At 36.2% G+C, this 22,042-nt stretch overlaps 1 protein-coding gene across 2 annotated transcripts; it reads right to left on the bottom strand.

Moving 5' to 3' along the window:
- Window positions 1–517: 517 nt before the first annotated feature.
- On the bottom strand, window positions 518–21,217 carry ubxn7 (UBX domain protein 7). 2 transcript variants are annotated; one of them, XM_081374596.1, is made up of 11 exons: window positions 21,100–21,217; window positions 18,605–18,761; window positions 18,455–18,522; window positions 16,079–16,144; window positions 15,870–15,982; window positions 14,223–14,369; window positions 14,031–14,121; window positions 8,659–8,786; window positions 8,121–8,577; window positions 4,134–4,213; window positions 518–1,303 (listed from the first exon to the last, which is right to left on the bottom strand). In XM_081374596.1, exons 1-11 carry the CDS (start codon window positions 21,167–21,169, stop codon window positions 1,142–1,144), a joined length of 1,539 nt encoding a protein of 512 aa, XP_081230722.1. In that variant the 5' UTR covers window positions 21,170–21,217; the 3' UTR covers window positions 518–1,141. The 2 variants fall into 2 exon arrangements, with proteins under 2 accessions (XP_081230722.1, XP_081230723.1); XM_081374597.1 differs by lacking the exon at window positions 21,100–21,217 and adding an exon at window positions 20,111–21,015.
- Window positions 21,218–22,042: the final 825 nt, after the last annotated feature.

Below are 22,042 nucleotides of genomic sequence, written 5' to 3'. Positions count from 1 at the left end.
TTTATACAGAATTATCTATAATTAACGTTAAAGAAAATCCTGCGAAAATCACCTGCTTAAGACTACTGCAGAATTAGATATTCAGTCATGTGAATATCAAGGTTGCACCATTCCAATACAGTGGACGTCTTAAGTTATTAGCGGCAAATAAACCTATAGTTATCCATGAAAAAATAAAAGAAATATCCGCTACTTTGAGTATTCATCTGCCCCCAGTGGCCGGATCCTTATGCTAATACTGATCATAATGTTGGAGCACTACTAAGCTAAAATATGACTATGACTATACTATGACTATAAAATGTCACTTTGAATCACTTAAGATCTGTATGCAAAAATAAAAGCTTGCCCTTAAATACATATAAATACAACCAGATCTATGACACACAAGTCTTATATGTTCAAGCACCTTCTAGAACATTTGGTTCAAAACCAAAACGTTCCTACCAAGAATCATGCCACAAAACCGGACACTGTTAGATCAGTTACTGAAGAAATACTCAAGTGGACCAGCTGTCCCTTTTGTTTCAATGATTATATTTGAGAATCAGTTTTTGTGGAAATGATGCAGTATATAAAAAAAAGGAGACAGAAACTTACTATAGCTAAATGTCACTCTACTCCATTCGTCCCTGCACACTGCAGATGAGATATGTGAGGGTTTACCTCTAAATAATAAGCATCCACCCCAATTTATCACCTGAGCCCATGTTCAACAGGATCCCAACCTGCTCTAATGATTTTGACAGGGACTGGTAGACATTTCTGGAACTGATGTTCAATCCTTAGAAATTTTGCATACACATGATACACAATGTTTTTCTTATATCAAGGCCATCTGTAAAAGCTTTTAGGGATTAAATTCCATATCAAAATGAGCTTAACTCGTGTACATGGACTGTCTTGAAGAAATAGACCCAGACAGCATGGGATGTGCCAAGTTGTTTGTAAATAAATACGTTGACAAATGCAGCTCAGGGGACGGTCCCTATGAACTACCAAATGTTCTGTGTATCCTGGACTTATAAAAAAAGGAGAAAAAAAAAAGAAGACAAGTGGTAACAGGGCACAGTCAATTCAGTCTTTCTAGGGCACAAGTGACAGGATAGAAGGAGGTGTGGTTTATCTACAAGGGGAGGGGCTAATTTCTCTCCTGCACAAACACAGTCTCCTGCGGACACAGTCCTGCTTCCTGCAGTGTGATGTCATAGTCCAAATGAGCGAGTCTTCGGCGGGGAAAGTTGGTGACAAGTTCGAAGCGTTCGTTGGGGAATCCCTTAGACTGAACATGTCTCACCAGTGCCTAAAAAAAATAAGAACAAAGGAAGAAAATGAAGGGTACAAAAACAAAACTGTGGATAATTCCAGATACCTTATTATCCGAATCCATCAACCGGTTAAAATGCACAGATTGACTGGATTGAAAATGCAAATTCGCTTTCTGACAGTTGGTGGCGCTTACAGATATACCCCAGTACACAGAGTGACACTGCGCAACGTTCTGTTTCTGACAACCGCTTGAAGTTGTCACAGGGAAGAGAGGAAGTCAAACTGTATTTACATGCTTTCAAACTGCCATTTCGATTTTTGTATAATCTTAGTATTTTATTTGATTCTTGTATTTACTATATTTCATATTCAAGTCAAGTTCAAAAATACTTAGTCTTAAAGGGGGGGTGAAATGCTATTTCATGCATACTGAGTTTTTTACACTGTTAAAGAGTTGGATTCCCATGCTAAACATGGACAAAGTTTCAAAAATTAAATTGCACGTTTGAAGGAGTATTTCTGTGCCAAAAATTGTCCTTCCGGTTTGTCACAAGTTTCTGAAAGTTTTTTTCAAGTATGGGCCTGTGTGACGTCAGATGTAGCAATGTCACCAAAAAAGTTTGTTTTTGGATGCCAGGGCAAGACAACCCTGCACAGATTCCCAAAGAACCCGGCGTTAAGGCACCAGTGGATGGAGTTTGTTTTTCCTGAGCATAAACGGAGTTGTGTAGACTGTCTGTTCCCTGCATTTCGACGATGATTGTTTTATAAACAAAGCCCAGATCGACGGATTTGCAGATCGTCTAATGCTTAAGGATCGAGCAGTCACAATGATAAAGGTTCGGTGAGTAAAACTGCTTCTAATCTATTGTCTCTGTGTGTTGTTAGCTCGGCGCGTTAGCACAGCTTTAGCTTCGCCCACAGGGCCCGCCTCCAGCCGCTCGTTTTTTTCCGGAAAGACTCGGTACAGCCTATCTTTCTTTTATAAATTTAATAAAACTAAAGACTTTTTGGAGATATGAAGGATGCAATACTACTAGATAGGTACTCAAGATTAACAGGAGATTGAGTGAAAATTAGCATTTCACCCCCCCCTTTATCTTTTCCCTTTAATTATTTTCAAACATTTGTTTAACACTTATACCAAAACATGCCAGCCCAGACAAGATATCTAGATATTGGTTAAAAATTATTAAAGGGACTATGTGTAGCTTTTTAGGTATTTTATTATCTAAAATCAATATTTTTATTAATAAATATGCCCTCAATGGTGTACAAATACCTATGCCAATGATCAGACTAATCCTCGTAAACGAAGAATTTATTATCTTTATATACATGGGACGGGTAGGTCCACGGAGGCTTCCATGTAGTTCCGCCATCTTGAAAAACTATAATAGCAGAGAGGGACAAAAAGTACTAGACCAACGCGTTTCCACAGCGTGTTTTCGTTCAGAACCAGCGTCACGTGACTGAAGCCAGCAGAAGCGGAGGCGCAGAGCAGTGAGAGGCGTCACTGCCCCGGCAAGTTTAAAAGGATGCACACTGCACTGTTATTTATACACCGTTCATTCATACATATGCTGAGTCACAGGATAAGGAGTCCTCGTCGTCGAAAAAGTCCAAAATAGACCGTAAAAGGAAACGTGACCGGAGATTACAAAAACAAGGGTTAATGTCGGGATAGCTAATGCAGGAGAAAGCTTTCAAAAGAGACCCTGAAGTTGCCTGCTTTCTTCTCAACAGGTAAGTCAATGTTACGGTCTTAATTACAAGCTTTCTTTTCATTGCTTTGTTGTGTACTTTATTATATAGACAATAGAACATTTATAGTTAAAAGTTAAACAGACTCTTTGATGAATAGCAGCTATTGAGTAAAGTAACGTTAGAGAAGGCTCTGATGATGATGATGATATCTAACAATGCACGTACTTCAAAAAATATAACGAGTAAAGAAGGGATTACTACTAATTACCATAGTTAATGTTTTTCACAGTCAGTAATTGATAACTGTAACATTCTTTTTTTTGTTGTTTCAAGTTTCAGTTTGTTTTAAATAACAAACCTGTTCACCCGAAGAAAAACTCGAAGTGCTATTATAAGACATCCATAGCTTTTTGGTACATAACGGCTACCGTAGATGCAACGCGCATTTGAAAAAGTGAGGCGCTGGAGAGCATTATTCGTTTGAATGCAAAATACAATTTCACCACAAGATGGGAGAAATTCCTACACAGAGTCCCTTTAAATATCGTTATTTTGCATGTGTTTACTTTATACAGTTTTATTGTATTTAAATGTTAAAGGGGCCATCCGATGCCCATTTTCCACAAGTTGGTATGATTCTTTAGGGTCTTCATGTAAAGTTTTAACATACTTTGGTTAAAATTCCTCAATGGTTGTGTAAAACAACACCCTTTTTACCTCCTCAAAAACAGCTCTGTTCACAGCGACTCGTTTCGGTGCATGTCTCTTTAAATGATAATGAGCGGTCGTGGGCGGAGCATTAGCAATATGACATCATATTGCTCAGAAAATCCAAAAGGCTTGATTATTGAGAGTGTTTAGGCTTTTTGAGGATAAAAAAAGGAGTGAATGGATGTTTTTCATTGTATGGTGGTTGTGTCCACACACTGCAAAGACACATTTATATGCAAACACCATTTTAAATTGATGACCCCTTTAAAGATTATTTTTATTATTTGAAAAAAGTTATTAAACTTAATTGAAAGGACAAACACTGAAGTTTCTTAATCTTTTCAACATGTTTGTGTAATTTGATTAAGTGTGATTAAGGGATAAGTTGGCAATGGCAAAAAGAGTGACACCTTTGAACTATACAAATCGTGAAACGCTGTACCCACCATAAGTTTAGCTTTAGCAGACAATGCTATCTGTTCCCTCTGGCCATCTGGATATCGCAGCATTAAGCGGGCCTTTGGACCTGCGGACAGAGTCATTTTAGTACATTTGTTATTTCTGCATTATCTCTGAATATTATTACCATGTATACAAGTTCAAATCCTTTAAATGTGTCAGTTCATCTAAAAACTGTCATTATTTACCCCACGTCATTCTAAACCTGTATGTTATTTTTTTCTGCAGAACACAAAAGGACAATGTTTGAAGATCAGCTCTTTTCCATAAATGACAGAACAAAACCTACACAAGCTAACCTTATGACTTGTGTGCTCTAATGCAAATCTTCTAAAGCCATCCAATAGATTTGTGAGGATCAGACTGAAATTTAAGTCATTAATTAACGGATGATATGATATGCATATGATCGGATTACTGAATCAAGAGTTAAACTCGCAAACGGGTTTGTAAACGAATCTTTCAGTCCGATTTGGAATTTGGATCGACTAGTTCTCATCTGGCTTAAAAGAATGATTAATTCACAAATAGGATTGCTTCGGTTCTCACGTTCATTTCACTGTCTCAATAAGTTCATAATGGTTCAAAAATGATCAGAGAATAACGACTTAAATTTCAGTGGGTTTCTCACACACAGTTGACTTGAGAGAACTTGGAATATAATGCACAAGTCAAATGAACTACTTTTAGGCTGCTTTTACATTCACTATGATCATCAATATCCTTTTATGTTCTGTGGAAAATATAACTGCCACAAAAGGGTGAGTAAATAATGAGAGAATTTAATTTACTTTGGCTTAAAGGGATAGTTCACCCAAAAATGAAAATTCAGTCAGTAATCACTCACCCTCATGTTGTTCCAACCCCGTAAGACTTTCGTTCATCTTCGGAACACAAATTAAGATTTTTTTTATGAAATCTGAGAGCTGGATCACTCCTCCATAGGCTTCTATGGGATCGAAACTTGCCGGCTCAGAAAAGTTATTAAAGACATCGTGAAAATAGTCCAAGTGACTACAGTGGCTCAACCACAAGTTTATCAAGCGACGAGAATACTTTTTGCGCGAAAAAAAACAACGAAAAAAACGACTTTATTAAACTATTCATTTTCGTCTGTGTGGGGCCTAAATGAATTCACGTAGTATAACAGCACAGCGCGTCTGGGTTGTACGTCACCACGTAGGCTCACTATTGGCCGATGCTGGTCATGTGTGTGATGCGTGTGACGTACAACACAGAAGTGCTGCACTGTTATACTACGTGAATTCATTCAGCCCCACACAGACGAAAATTAATAGTTGAATAAAGTCATTGTTTTTGTTGTTTTTTGCACACACAAAGTATTCTCGTCGCTTGATAAACTCACAGTTGAGATTAAGGGTGTCACGATTCTCCAAATCCTCAATTCGATTACATTTTCGATTCTAAAGTTACAGTTCGATTCGATTCTCGATTTAAAAAAAAAAAATTGAAAGCACAAAGCTATGCCATTTTTAGACTTTTATGCAATATAATAATAATATCTGACCTTTGTTCGCAATGTACCACACACTACATTGTCAAATTTAAAACGTTTATTAACAACATAATGTAACAATAACTTATATCTTCAGTCAATTGGAAACTTAAACAATATAACCTATTACCTATTATAGTCCCGGGCCTCCCTGGACTCCTTAGAGCAGTCAGTTTTAAATTGGGTTCCCACAGCGTTTGCAACGCAGTACGAGAGAACGTTCTCGTAAGGGAACGTACTTGGTTACTTGCGTAACCTCGGTTCCCTTAGAGATAAGGGAACGAGTACTGCGTTGCCTTGCCGTGCTATTTCGCTTCTATCTGGTACTTTGCTTTAGTCGATTTAAACCTAAGTCCTTTGGCGAGTTTTCTCTGAATTTATACACTTCAGCCACACCAAAATTGGTGCGCTCGAGGTTAGCAGGGCGCCAAGCGCTCTCATTGAAACGCACGCCACTGCTAACTCGCTAGGGTTGGGCGGTATTACGGTAATATCGGATACCGCGGGATCTTAAAATAGCACCGGTATCAGTTTCAATACCGTCATTACCGGCACTTATATAGCCTATAATATATATAATTTATTTATTGACTAAAAAATGCTTATGTGTGGTTGCAGTTTGGCAATATTTCTGGTTCCAACCGAATGAGAAGGGAGAGGCGGTAAATACTGACGAGGCAATTTGTAAATTGTTCCATAAAAAGGTGACCGCGAGAGATGTAAACACCTCTAACCTAATGTCGCATCTCCGAAACTACCACCCACTCACTGCTGCCAGGATGCATTTTGTTCTCGAGTTCATTAAATAAGCGCATTAAGTTTCGTATTTGTTAAAATATTATAATGTTATTTTTTCCATCTTTCTTGATTATGAAAAGTGAACAGCACAAATAAGATGGGATGCATCGGGAGTCAGACGATTTGACCACTTCAATAAATTTCGTTTTGTAAAAGGCCTCTTTAAAACGAATTTCGTTTTGTATAAATTGTATCTTAATTTTAATAAATTTTTCCTCAAACAATTGCCTATATATTTAATATAATCATGACATGATGGGCGATGGCATGCCGCGGTCACTTGCATTGAAATCTCATAAATTAACCGAAACTTGGAGATGGCGATCGTCAATTTCTTTAAACAAAACAATTCAAAACGAAAAGAAATATAGGGTAGCCTACTCTATGATTAATCCATGATGTGCATTTCTCTCTATGGCGTTCACAGAGATGGCGATCGTCAATTTCTCAAAACGAAAAGACAAAGGCCACTCTGATTATTTAATCCATGATGTGCATTTCTCTCTAGGCGCGTTCATACGGAGATGTGATCATCAATTTCAGCAAACGAAACCATACAAACCGAAAAGAAATAGACTAGCCTACTCTCTGTAATCCATGATGTGCATTTCTCTCTATCGTTCACTATGGAGATGGCGATCGTCAATTTCTTTAAACGAAACAATTCAAAACGAAAAGAAAAATAGTCTGATTAATGAATGATGTGCATTTCTCTCTATATGCGCGCTCACTACAGAGATGGCGATCGTCAACTTCCACCTTTGCAGAAAAGTTTTATTAATAAAAATCAAATGGACACGCGTCACCGGATTACAAAGGCACTTCTTGCTTGTTGCACGCACACAGATATTATGTTGAATAATGGTGGGCTCGGGCTCATAATAACAGTTAATGCCGTCGACCGGACTCAGACACAACGTGCACGGCTTGATTTGTTTTTTTTTTGCCCGATCTGGCATTCAGTTTCTGAACTGTGTAGGCACAAACCAACAGTTTGGTGACGCCGTCTGAGCCCATTATGTCATAATTTTTAATTAGTCACGGTAATACCGTATACCCCGGTAAAATAGGGAGGGGGTTTGACGGTATCAAAATTCGAATACCGCCCAAGCCTATAACTCGCCACAGGTTCGTACAGTTGCCGCAGCACAGACAATCAGCCTGCTCAGACGAGCTATGATGCTCTCGCAGTGCAGCTGCAATGCGTTTTAAAATAAAGGCAAGGCTTCAATATTCTCGAGAAAAGGAGTTTTACCTATTACAGGCAAGCCGAGGTGACGTGACATATGGGGCGTGGCAGCATCGACGATTCCATTTTTTGATTCGATAATCGAGATTGAGCATTGATTTCGATCGATTTCAATTTAAAATCTAGTAGAAATACTAGTCACTTGGACTATTTCCACAATGTCTTTAATAACTTTTCTGGGCCGGCAAGTTTCGATCCCTTAGAAGCCTATGGAGGAGTGATCCAGCTCTCAGATTTCATCAAAAATATCTTCATTTGTGTTCCGAAGATGAATGAAAGTCTTACGGGGTTGGAACAACATGAGGGTGAGTAATTACTGACAGAATTTTCATTTTTGGGTGAACTAACCCTTTAAAGGGCTGGTTCACCCAAAGATGAAACAGACACCTGACAGACAGAGATGCCGTATACCGTTGTCGTCTGGATCTGCTGTGCTGGTGCCGGCGGGTTCTGAGGGCTGGTGTGATGTTGATCTGTGGTTTTCTCCCAGCCGCTGTTGGGACTCTGTTTGTCCTGTCTGACTGTGACTGAGCCCAACCGGCTCTAGGTGATTCTTCTTGCTCTCCTCTTTCCTGTGGCACAACTCTTTGTGTGGGGACTTCCTGTGATGGGCTGGGCTGTCCGGCCTGGTGGGAGGAGCTACCTCTGCAGAGATGTGTCCATCTAAAGAATCCTCCCCACCACCGATTTCATTATCCGAACCGTCAACTGAGATCAGGCCCTCGCTGTCAGAGAAAGGCTCGGCATCTGAATCATCATCCGAGCGTGACTCTGCCTTGTCCTGGGCGGACTCATAGTGTGTTTCTTGAAGAGAGGCCCGGATAGCGGCTTCTAACTGACTGTCCTCGCTGGCATCTATCAAACTCTCCTGTATAGACAGATAAAGGATTGCGATGTAAAGAAAATATGTTTTTTCAGGAAGCTCCAGAACCTTAAAGGGGACACTTACAGAACGAGCCCGTTTGGCCGGAGGTTGACTGGACTGCCCATCCAGCTGCCCGTGCTCTGATAGGAAGCCTGTGACCTGATCCAGGAATGAAGACACATCTAACTGGTTCCACTCAACCATCTTCTGTCCTGTGTTTGTCAGAGATGAAAACACTGAAATACTCGGAATTTCAGACAGTAATCAGAAGCACTTAAATACACTGTCATGTTTATTTTTGTTTTTTTACCCAGTTTTGACCATGCATAAGCTTATGTAATAGTCATACCTTAATATTTTTTCAACTTAAGCCATTTTGTATCTGATGAACAATTTTAATGAATGAATGAACCATTTAAAAGGTTTGCATGTTACCATGTTATTACAATGTTATTACAATGTTATTACAATGCTTACAACTTTTTTTTTTTAAATGAGAAATTCTTTGAAAATTCAAATTACACCTGAACTGTAGCAAAACACTTTTATCAATACCAGTACTCCATTGTAATCAATGGATTTAATTAAACATCTAGTTTAAAACACACATGCCAGGTTCTAGGAAATACATTCTCGGAGTTCATGTTCATGTTGGTTTTAATTTAATGACTTTAAAAATGCCATGTAAATTCAAGTACAAACAATAATAACATTAGTTTTTAAATATATTTAACCAAGGTTAATTAATAAATATCATTATGTTATTTAACAACCTGAACTAACCTTGCATTGTCATAAAATATATTTTGTGATCAATTAATTTTTTTATGATCCATTTTTTACTTTATGGCCCCTAAAATGAATTTTACACCAGGATTAAAAAACAGGCTCATTATAGAAAAGGTCTTTTCAAGTAATTGTATTTATGAAATTCATTGTTAAATAAAGGATTACATCCAGACAAAATTAGCATCATGTCTATGGAAGTAAAATAATCTCAAATGTTTTTGAAACAAAAAGCCTGTTGAATTGCACTACTTGAAAAATAATAGGCATTGCATTAACCATGCTTGCATTTTAATGCATTGTATTTTTAGGGCTTGCATTTTTATGGGCTGAAATTCAACATGGTTGAATATTTAAGCTGTGAATATTTCAATTAAAAACATTTCAAACACATTTTCATTATTAAAAATTCAATAATCCATATTCACCTTTCATATTTCACTTCCAAAATATTCAAACTGTTTAAAAATACAACCTATAATATTCAACAGGCAATTTTCGGTCCATTTTATTTCGCTTCCACAAATTCGCTTCCACAAATTCAGTGGTTCAAATTCGACAGTAAATTCAACGGAACTGCAGGAAAACCAATAGATTATCGAGCATACTATCCATCTGCTGTTAGTCAACCTCACCAGCAGGTGGTGCAAAAGCGCGTGTTGTTGACGAAGACCAGCAACAGTTAGAGCAAGCCATTCATTCATTAAACTCATTTAACAGCAATGTAAGTGTATTTGTGATTATTATGACGGCGGTTGTATGTTAAATTCAGTGTCTTCACGGTTACTTTCCCTGTGTAGCCTACAATCATCTTTCTCTACCGTGAACAAGATAATGTTATTCCCCGATGCGGATACGCAGATCCAATGTTACATTTTTGAGGTTGACGTATATTTCTCTTGGTTGTTTAGTTGCCTTAACTTTATATTGTGGCGATGTGCTGCATGCAAGCTATTAGGGTTTCCCTCAAAACGTCAGGATTCCCCTGCTGGACATATAAAACGCTTAATGTAGCTTAATGGACTAATTACAGTGATCAGGCATGTGATTGGCTAAGGACAAAAAAGCAGGAAAATATACTAAGACCCCCAACAACCCCCCCCCCCCTCCATCCCCCCGCCCTGCCGATCAAACTGGTGGCGGATCTATATGGATAGTAAAGCAAGACCCATAACAACTTATTTGAACAAAAAATATATTTTAATTTATTTTACAGCTAGTTGTGCAACATGCAACTTTTTTTGTACAGTATGACAAATGACAACTTATTTGGTGGATGCGTCGCAGTGGAAATCAAAGCCAAGCGTCTAATCCACTGCGCCTAGTAATTACTATACTATAGTAATAGTATAGTATAATAATAGTAGTAATAATAATTATAACAACAATGACAAGTGTCTAATCCACGCCATCAACAGTGCGCCATCAACAGTGCGCCATCAACAATTTAAAATAATTTAAAATAATTGGATTTCCATTTTTTAGACTATACTTTAAATTATCATTTTTTTTCTGTGATGCAAAGCTGAATTTTCAGGATCATTTCTCCAGTCCTTTAGAAATCATTCTAATATGATGATTCATTAGCAAAGTTGGAAACAGTTCTGCTGCTTAATATTTTTTAATATTCTGTGATACTTTTAGGATACTTTGATGAATAAAAAGTTATAAAATTAAAAAAAAAAAAAAAAAATAGAAATCTTTTGTAACAACAATCTACACTACTGGTCAGTAATTTGGGTTCAGTAATTTTTTTCTTTCTTTTTTGAAATAAATCAATACTTTTATTCAGCAAGGATGTGTTAAATTGATAAAAAGTGATAGTAAAGAAGATTTATATTAGGAAATATTTGGATAAATGAATAAATGCAGTTCTTTTTAACCTTTTATTCATCAAATATTTTAGGCAGCAGAACTGTTTCCAACACTCATAATAAATCAGAATATTAGAATGATTTCTAAAGGATCATGTGATAGACCGGATGTCACAAGCTGAAGACTGGAGTAATGATCCTGAAAATTCAGCTTTGCTTCACAGAAATAAATTATAATTTAAAGTATAATAAATTGAAAACCAATTATTTTAAATTGTAATAATATATCACAATAAATAAAAAAAATCTGTATTTTTGATCAAATAAATGCAGGCATGATGAGCCGAAGAAACTTCTTTCAAAATAGTAATGTTTCCAAACTTTTGGCCTGTACTGTATTCCCCCCAAAACTGCACAACTGTAGAGTAAAACATTAATAAAAAAGTGATAATAAAAAATGTGTCTTAAAACTGACATGATTGTAACAAAATCACACAGTATGGAGAACTCGGAACAACTGCTAACATTAAGTTTAAGGTAAAAATAACTGCCATGAATTTATAGTATCTTACTCCTATGCAATTAGATAAACTGTTAATTCACTACATCACTTTACCTCTGTCTTTATCCCCTTTTATCCTCTTCTTTTTGGCACTGTATCTATCGCAGACTATAATGCTCATTTATAATGTGTCATGTAAATTCGGCCATCCGTCACAATCAGGAAACTTTCACCGCGTCTAGAAACTGGCGCGAGCTGCCAGGCCCGTTTCTACGAGCCTGTGTGTTAAGCGCCCTCAAAAAAAAAAAAAAGCAATGCTGTCTACATTGGATGCGGCGTCGCGCACGCTACACAACAAATTACCAACAACTGATCGCGCGCGCGCTCTGTTTCTGACGCACTTCAAGTATGGGAAGCCAAACAAACCAAAAGTGGGACGAGACAGCGGGGGTTTCAAGCACTCGCTGGGCGGGGAAAGATTGCATCTCTCTGCCATCTGTAACCATGTTGACGTGCCGCCCGGTGTGGCCGCGATTCGCGGCGAATGTGGTTCCGTCCCGGGTTACCATGGTGACGGCTGTGAGATTACCCCCCGCCCCCCATTTTTTTTTTTTTTTTTACAGATCTGCATGATTCACGTAAATCACATTTTCAGGTCGGAAAATCCGGAATTCCGGATTAATCCGGAAAAATCACATCCCTGAGTGATATAAAAGGCCAAACTCGCAGGCAAGCAGATTGACTCAGAATAACGCACAAAGTTAATGCTGAGCGTTTCCCAGTGATAGACTGGCATAAAGTTGGCTTGACGTTTGACATTCGCACATTTAGGGACCGTCTCTAAAGTGTATACGTCTTTGGTATACACGTTTCAAACTTCAATATCATTTGAATAGAACGACTTACAGTCATAAAACCAACTGTAAAGTGTTCATGTGGTGCCAGCCATAATGCGCACCCTTTGGATTTTTTATATTTATTCAAATAAATTAAAGTTTGCTATTGAAGTTAGAAACGTGTATGCCAATGTTGTATGCAACTTTTGAGACGGTCCCTTAATGTGCGAATGTCCAAATGTCAAGCCAATTTTACATTTATTAGGCTACATTTAGTCATTTATTTAGCAGACGCTTTTATCCAAAGCGATTTACAGTTAAACTAACAATAGGAGGACAACAAAATGCAAGTACTATGACTCTTCACAGTTTAAGCTAATGCAACGTACTACTCTCTCTCTCTCTCTCTCTCTCTCTCTCTCTCTCTCTCTCTCTCTCTCTCTCTCTCTCTCTCTCTCTCCACACACACACACACACACACACACACACACACACACACACACGTGTGTGTGTGTGTGTGTGGAGAGAGAGAGAGAGAGAGAGAGAGTGAGAAGAGAAAAGAAAGTGTTAATGATCAAGTGTTGATTTTATGCCAGTATATCACGAAACGCTCTGCATGAAACTTTGCGCATTACGTTCATATTCTTAGTCCATAGTAGCCTACATCCCCATAAAGGTGCGAGTTTGGTCTTTCATATCACTGTATTAGTCCATAGCGTTTTGCCCCGACAGAAGGGGAATCCTTGAGTGTGAGGTATTGAGGGAAACCGATTAAAATCCTGTTCATGTAGGTAGAGAAAGCTGATAACATGTAGGCTACAAAATGTAACAATGAAGTTATTGAATGAAACATAAACACAGCTTTTGTGTCTTTATCATCTTTTCCGCATATACTAATCATTTTCATTTTATGAATGAATGGCTTGCTCTAACTGTTGCTGGTCTTCGTCAACAACACGCGCTTTTGCACCACCTGCTGGTGAGGTTGACTAACAGCAGATGGATAGTATGCTCGATAATCTATTGTTTTTCCTGCAGTTCCGTTGAATTTACTGTCGAATTTGAACCACTGAATTTGTGGAAGCGAATTTGTGGAAGCGAAATAAAATGGACCGAAAATTGCCTGTTGAATATTATAGGTTGTATTTTTAAACAGTTTGAATATTTTGGAAGTGAAATATGAAAGGTGAATATGGATTATGGAATTTTTAATAATGAAAATGTGTTTGAAATGTTTTTAATTGAAATATTCACAGCTTAAATATTCAACCATGTTGAATTTCAGCCCATAAAAATGCAAGCCCTAAAAATACAATGCATTAAAATGCAAGCATGGTTAATGCAATGCCTATTATTTTTCAAGTAGTGCAATTCAACAGGCTTTTTGTTTCAAAAACATTTGAGATTATTTTACTTCCATACATGTCTTTGATCCAAACATTTTCTCAAAAAATAATGTAATACATCTAGTAAAAAGATACATTGAGGAGTGATTCAGCGATGGCTTGTGTGTCTCACCTGTACGGGGGTCCAAGATAGAAATATAGGGGAATTTGTTAAGCTTGTAAAACTGAATGTACCTCTGGCCTTCCTCGCTGTCATGGTAAACCTATGAGAAAACACAGCTTGCCTAAACAATTCAACAGCTCATATTCAAGTCATGTAAGATAGAGAGACAGAAGACATTCATGTCTGTGTGAGTTGGTTTACCTGCCAGAATATGAAGTGTTCTCTGATGATGGTTTTCACAGCATCATTGCTCCACACGTCTCGGTTTAAACACTGACAGGCAAAATCCTGGACATTCTGAATGTTGATCATCAGCCATTTGTTTTCAAGCTGACCGGAGTCTTTTGCCTGATGTGAGAAATAGTGGGAAAAAATGGCTTGACGTACAGAAATGTTCCAGATTCAATACAAACTAAAAAGCAGAAAAATGAAGCTTAAACTTTTGTAGAAGAGCTTTTTTTTTTTTTAGAGCTGTGGAATATAATTGTTTTTATGTGAACAGTTCTGCATCGATGCACAAAAACAAAAGAACCGATTTTTTAAATATGTAATTAAATAGGCCTTTCATAAATATTAATGTTTTGTTTTATTGTAAAAAAAGTATACCCATTATAGACTATTTTGATAAAAGCGTTGCGTATGTCCTTCGCAAGCAAAGCACTCATGAGGCTGAATTAGTTCAATTAGGACATTTAAGTAGATTTTATAAACATGTCTTTGAAAAAAACATTACTGGTGAGCCATTGCTGGTTGAGACAAAACAATGGCAGTGGCATATTTTAAGATATGTCAGTGGAAGTTGCTTTCAGTTAAAACAGGTCAAACATTCATTTTAGTCTGGGACTAGGCTTAAACCTTGTCTGTGAAACCGGGGGTATACGTGTAAAGACTAGGGGTGTAACGATACCCTCATGTAACGATTCAATACATATCACGATACTGAACTCACGATACGATACTTTTGCGATACTTCAAGACATGTACAAGGTTAACAAAAAATGTGCTGTTGATTAAAATGCTAAATTTAATATTACATTGTGGGTGTAAATTAATAGGCTTGGACTTGGTGCTGATGCACAGGACAAAAAAATATTCATGAAAATACAGAATCATTTTAGACGAATATGCTTGCACTCTGTTACTGACTAGATATATTTAAAATGTTGGCCACTTGTTACTGGTAACATCAGACATTTGGCATTATCAGGACCCACACATATTCCCCCATTGCATCACTATACATAATATTCAACATTATATAGTAGTTTCATGTAGTTTTGACTAACACTAACTATACACAATACATATTGTCACTAACCCACGATACATATTGTTGCATTTTTGTATTGCGATATATTGTGACATGATATATTGTTACTCCCCTAGTAAAGACTCAGTTGATACCTGGGTATAAATGGACCCAAACACAAACTTGGAACTTTAAAAAAAATTATTATAAAATAAAAACTATAAAAAAAAAAGTAAATAAAATAAAATAAAATAAAATGTGTATTTTGATAGTCCTGGCTCATCTGCAAAGTTTGTCAGTCACAGATGCTGAACTTATATTGAACCAGGAACATTCTTTTAAGAAGTTGTCCACTGATTCCACCCAGCCCGATTTCAGTCCTTTCCTTTGTGTAAGGCTCACAACATCCCGAACCTGTGTTTGGACACTCCCTGATTTGCAGGGCTTGACTTGTTCTTTGCCAGGAACAAAAAACATGACTATGCTGACAAAGTTTGAACTTAATGACATAGAGGACTGAAACACGTGAATTAGCCAATTACTGGAAGCGTTAGTGGTAGTAATAATAATAGGTGTACTAAAGCAGTCATAGACCTTACCGTCTCAAAGCTGCCTTTGTGCATGAGTTCAATGGGAGGACGGAACAGATCGGCGAGAGTGCTCAGCTTCTTGTCCACTGCACTACCGTTTCTCAACTCCTGCTCCTGTCGGACTAAAGATTCACAACACAACAGCAGGGTTTGAGAGGATGAACCAGACCATGTGTGCTGAATGTGACGAACCATCAGAATGCCTCACATATACTTACTGGTTTCAGTCTGAAAATCCCGAAATCCATCAAAGATTGATCGTGCTGGTCTACGCCTCTTTGGTACTGTGAAAGAGAGATATATTAGCGAATGTAAACACAACCCCCCCGAGAGTACATAAGGGAACTTCAGGGGGTTTGATGAAAATCTAATCATTAATTATACAAACTTTTGGGAATGCAACTTTATTGCTGTGTCGTTTAATTAGTTCTTCTCTGATGGCACGTTTTGACTGTCAGTCTCTATTTTGTGCGCACATAGTGGAGAAACTACAACTGGTAAAAGTCAACTATAGGCTGAGCTGACAATATCAATTCCTCGTTCTTAATAGATCTTCATTTTGATGAACTGAGATCTGCGAGAACAAAACTTTAGTAACTAAACATTATTTGAAGCGTGCCTCCCATCCAATAATCGCAATAAGCTTAGTGCTTTGGATATGAAACCAAGTCTGAACTTTCAAAATTATGTCAATTTTATAACGAAAATCAAAACAATTACAGTTCAAATGGCTATATAAACTGCTAATCTGTTCAGTTTTACTGCTAGTTACAGCACAAAATAAACCGAAATGTATAATGTCTCATGTAATCGCTCGATCAGTGTTTAACAGCGTAAAGACGTCCATAAAACAGCTTGTAAACAATGTCACGTAATGTTACATTTACCTCAGGAAAGCCATTCAATGACCATAGCCTTAGTCAACTAGAAGAAAAAAATAACTTTTGCTAAATACATGTATATGCAGTATATTCATTATATTTTATATAATGTAATGTAAATGCCAATTTACCGGTAACTATTTATATATAACTATTTATAAATTCGATGAATTCATGGATTAATAAATAATGTAAATTTTTGGTAGCTGTTTCTAGCTACATTAAAACTTAAACATTGGTTTCTGTGTTTCTATAAAAAATAATAATTTTGGTGCATCACTAGTTAAAAGCTTGACAGTTCAAACATTGCAAAGTTTGAAAATATTAAAATAGTTATCAAATATTAATTTATTTTACAGCACAATTATAATTTACAAGAGTAATATATTTCTGTCTTTGTTTTTACGATTAGAGTTAAAACACAATAATAACTATTATTATTATTATTATTATTTTGATGATAATGATTATTATTATTAATATTCAATTGGATTGGGTTCCTAAAATACCAGTGTGACTGTAATGCCGACTGAGACACTAACACAAATATATACAGTACCAGTCAAAAGTTTGGAAACATTACTATTTTTAATGTTTTTGAAAGAAGTCTCTTATGCTCATCAAGCCTGCAGTTAAAAAAAAAAAAATTAATATTATGAAATATTATTACAATTTAAAATAATGGTTCTCTTTTTTAATATACTTTAAAATGTAATTTATTTTTGTGATGCAAAGCTGAATTTTCATCAGCAAGTACTCCAGTCTTTGGTGTCTTATGATCCTTCAGAAATCATTCTAATATGCTGATTTGATACTCAGTTATTATCAATGATGGAAACAGTTGTGCTGTTTAATATATTTTTTTGGAATACTTTTTTCAGGATTCATTGAGTAAAAACAGCATTTATTCAAAATAAAAACATTTCTAACAATATAAATCGTTACCATCACCTTTTATCAATTTAACGCATCCTTGTTGAATTAAAGTACTAATTTCTTTAAAAAAAAATAGTTATTGTTCCCAAACTTTTGAACGGTAGTGTATATTGTTACAAAAGATTTCTATTCTAAATAAATAGTTCTTTTTAACTTTTTATTCATCAAATAATCCTGAAAAAAGTATCTCAGGTTATAAAAAAAATATTAAGCAGCACAACTGTTTCCAACATTGATCATAAATCAGCATATTAGAATGATTTCTGAAGGATCATAAGACACCAAAGACTGGAGTACTTGCTGATGAAAATTCAGCTTTGCATCACAAAAATAAATTACATTTTAAAGTATATTAAAAAAGAGAACCATTAGTTTAAATTGTAATAATATTTCATAATATTACTGTTTTTTTTTTACTGCGGGTTTGATGAGCATAAGAGACTTCTTTCAAAAACATTAAAAATAGTAATGTTTCCAAACTTTTGACTGGTACTGTATACATATATATATATATATATATATATATATATTTTTTTTTTTTTTAATCTGCTTTTAAATAATAAAATAAACCACCATTTACTTGCATGTCATGTGACCATTAACTGGCATCAGAGAACTGTGGACATGCAAATTTGTTATTGAAGTATTATTATTGTTATTGAAGTATTAACTTAAAATCTTAAGGGGTATTTTAAGAAAATATTCTTTGAATAAAAAAGTTTGGAAAACCTAGGTTAGGCAGAAAAGATAAATGTGTATAAATGTGAACTTTAATACCTCCAAACAAGGGCTCTGGCTCCACCAGAATGTCTTGCTTCTGAGGAATGGGTGCTCGCACATCATCTCTGCCAGAGAGGAGGACACAACAATCAAACTCAAAGCACAGAGCATGCAGTGACTTACAAACACCATAAGACTGCCACTCACTCTGCAGGAGGGTGTCTGCTGCTGGAGGCTCCGGCTGAACTGGCGCTTGTGCTGGGTTCCTCTGCGATGCCCCCTCCATCTAGAAACATGGTGACGGCCATCTCTAGGTTATTGTTACATGCTTCCAACATATGCTTCCCTACACTCTCTGTGGCTCCTGCAAACAAACATATGCATTCAAAGATTTGTGAGGTGAAACATAAACACACTGGAAAAAAAGAAGGAAAAATAGACATGTTATGGGCACTGCTGTTACAAATATCTTCACCGTTAGACACGAAATTACAAGGATTTGATTATATAGTGACAGCACTGTTTTTCTTTGTGTTGAAAACATATGATGTCTCATCAAGAACTGACATATTTGAACTGTTTTAAATTTAAAATATATATATGTATTTGTGCTCCATCAATTGAGAGGGTTCAAGTCTGAAAAAATATGATATAATATGATATAATATCTTATCTAAAGACCCGCTATCGATTTAAATTAAATATAAATATCCTTTAGGGACCTCTAGCTGCAGAATACAGAAAAAAAAAACTGTAATATTGTGAAATATTATTACAATTTAAAATAATGGTGTTTATTTTAATATACTTTAAAATATAATTTATTTCTGTGATGCAAAGCTGAATTTTCAGCATCATTACTCATGATCCTTCAGAAATCATTCTAATATGCTGATTTGATAGGCCTACTCAGTTATTATCAATGTTGGAAACAGTTGTGCTACTTACATTTTTTTTTTTTAAACCAGTGATACTTTTTTCAGGATTCATTACTGAAGAAAAAGTTGAAAAGAACAGCATTTTCTTTTCTCACTATATAAATCTTTACTATCACCTTTTTTCTCAATTCAACACATCTTTGCTGAATAAAAGTATTAATTTCTTTCAAAAAAAGAAAGAAACAAATTAGTGACCTTGAACTTTTGAACGGTAGTGTATACTGTTACAAAAGATTTCTAAAAAAATGTTGATATTTGTATAACTTTTTATTCATCAAAGAATCCTGAAAAAAGTATCACAGGTTATAAAAAATTATTAAACACAACTGTTTCCAACATTGATAATAGCCGAGTATCAAATCATCATATTAGAATGATTTCTGAAGGATCATGTGATACTAAAGACTGGAGTAATGATGCTGAAAATTCAGCTTTGCATCACAAAAATAAATTATATTTTAAAGTATATAAATATATAAAGACTTGTTTCAAAACCATTAAAAATAGTAATGTTTCCAGACTTTTGACCGGTTTAAAATGCAATTTTATATGAATGGTACACTGATATGAGGCTGAGGAGGGTTCTTGGTCTGAAAAAGGTTGAAGAATTCTGGTGCGAAATAAAACAATTAAATAAGATACAATTTGTGTAATAAGGTTAAATTTGTGTAATAAGGCTTGTAACGTTATATGGTATTTGAAACATTGCAAAGGAAGCTGAGATTAAGAAATTAAACTGTTCAATACTTATACAAAAATATCGTTTGATCAGTACCTTATAGTTTAATGCAAGTCACGTTATCCGCTTAGTGGCAATACAATACGCGAAAATACGTAAGTAAGTAAAATCTGAAATCTGCCGTTGAAAGCGCATAGTAGAAGCAGCGCGAGCTGCAGCTGGACTCTCTCTCGCTCGCTCGCTTCAGCTCTTAAACCCCGCCCCTCAGAGCGCGCATGCGCACAAGCGCCGCATCTTTCACCTTTCACAAAAAAAGTATCGAGCTGCTTAACATGGCTTGTATTTCTGACCAACAGAACCGAAACTATCAAATTATACACACCATCATGCGAGGCTCTAAAGCAACCTGTGTGTACACTTCTAACAACAGTTAAATTAAACACCCCCAGTCCGCGTAGAACATCAGTTTTGTGTGTACCTTTCACTTAGATGTGAGTTGTGAGAGGCATACAGTCCAAACGGATAACTGATTGAGAATCAGCCTACACAACCCGCCATGTTGAGAACTGTGGCTCATATTCACAGACACACTTGCTTAAGTTGTTAAACATTCGCGGTGGCTGGAAACATCCAAACACACATTATCAACCTGTAGCATTTAAATTTGCCAATGGGGATTATAATCGTAGAGTGAAAATCCTACTGCAGTACTAATCTGGTTTAAATTTAAAGGTGTTACATGTAGCGATGGTGAAATAACACAAGTAACGTTACAATCACATGCTCAAAGTTCAGTGCGAGGGAGTTTTACGTGTCCATCGGCACACTTTAGTAATTCGTCTACAACTGAACGCCCCTTTCCTGTTCTGATTTCTTTTCTTTTGCATGTAGATTCATATTAAAGCAAGTGGAGATAGCAGCTAGCTCTTTCGTTAGTCCCTTTCCTTTGCATGACAGAGGGGGCAGTAATGATGATGCCTCTCGATTATTCTTCCCTACATACAGCATTTCTAAAGACCCCATGTTTTACTCAAGCGAAATGGCCAGTGCAAAAATTCCCGCAAATGCAAAATGTCAATATTTACCAGTTATGGCTGTAAACTGTTGTATTAACCCATTAACCCCCGGGGCTGATGCGTCTCCGAGAGTCGCCATCTTGCCGCCACTGACAACAACACGACTGAACGCATGCACGGCATCGACCAATAGGATCTCTTTCTACGTCTGACTCCGTGCGTCAGCTCGCTGGATCTCTGGGTAATGTAGTTCATTCGAAATGTTTCATGAACAAGATGCCACTATGCGCTTACTTAACTGATTTTTCGTGGACACAGTTAATAATGTAATAAATTGACTGCATGAGTGTAAATATCCAGCATGTTTCTCATTACACATTTATTTTGAAAAGAACCTTATTTTTGCTATGAGTTTACTATTTTTCTATTTTTCTTCATTTTAGTGGCAAACAAGAAATTGTAAAAATGCCTAGAAGAACAAGAAAAACAAGAACAATAACTGGTAAAAATGCAAGAATTTTAAATAAAAAAAAATTTATTACTGCCTATGTGTTTAAATTTGGTTTTATACACCATATTTAATACAAGTATATTTAGTGCAAATTTCTAGGCCTAATTACTAATTTAGTCAAATACTGGTGCTTTGGTGCCTGTGGTGTTACCATTATTTCTGTCTAGGGAGACAGTAAAAGCACAGATAAATTAGCAAAAATCCAGACTTTTCTAAAATGGGAACTGCCGTCATGAATCATGATTGTTTCAAAATTACAGGACATTTTGGGAATAACAGTAAGACTATGGCCTGGTTTCACAGACAGGGTTTAGATTAAGCCAGGATTAGGCCTTAGTTCAATTAGGACATTTAGGCCTGGTTTCACAGACAGGGCTTAGAATAAGCCAGGATTAGGCCTTAGTTCAATTAGGACATTTAAGTAGCTTTTATAAACGTGCCCTAGAAAAAAAAAAAAAAAAAACATTACTGGTGTGAATCTTGAGACAAAAGAAAGGCACT

The sequence above is a fragment of the Scardinius erythrophthalmus genome (assembly GCF_964197995.2).
Source record: "Scardinius erythrophthalmus genome assembly, chromosome: 9".
Lineage (NCBI taxonomy): Eukaryota > Metazoa > Chordata > Actinopteri > Cypriniformes > Leuciscidae > Scardinius > Scardinius erythrophthalmus.
Note: the sequence above shows the minus strand (reverse complement) of the source record. Positions and strands in the feature narration are given on the sequence as shown.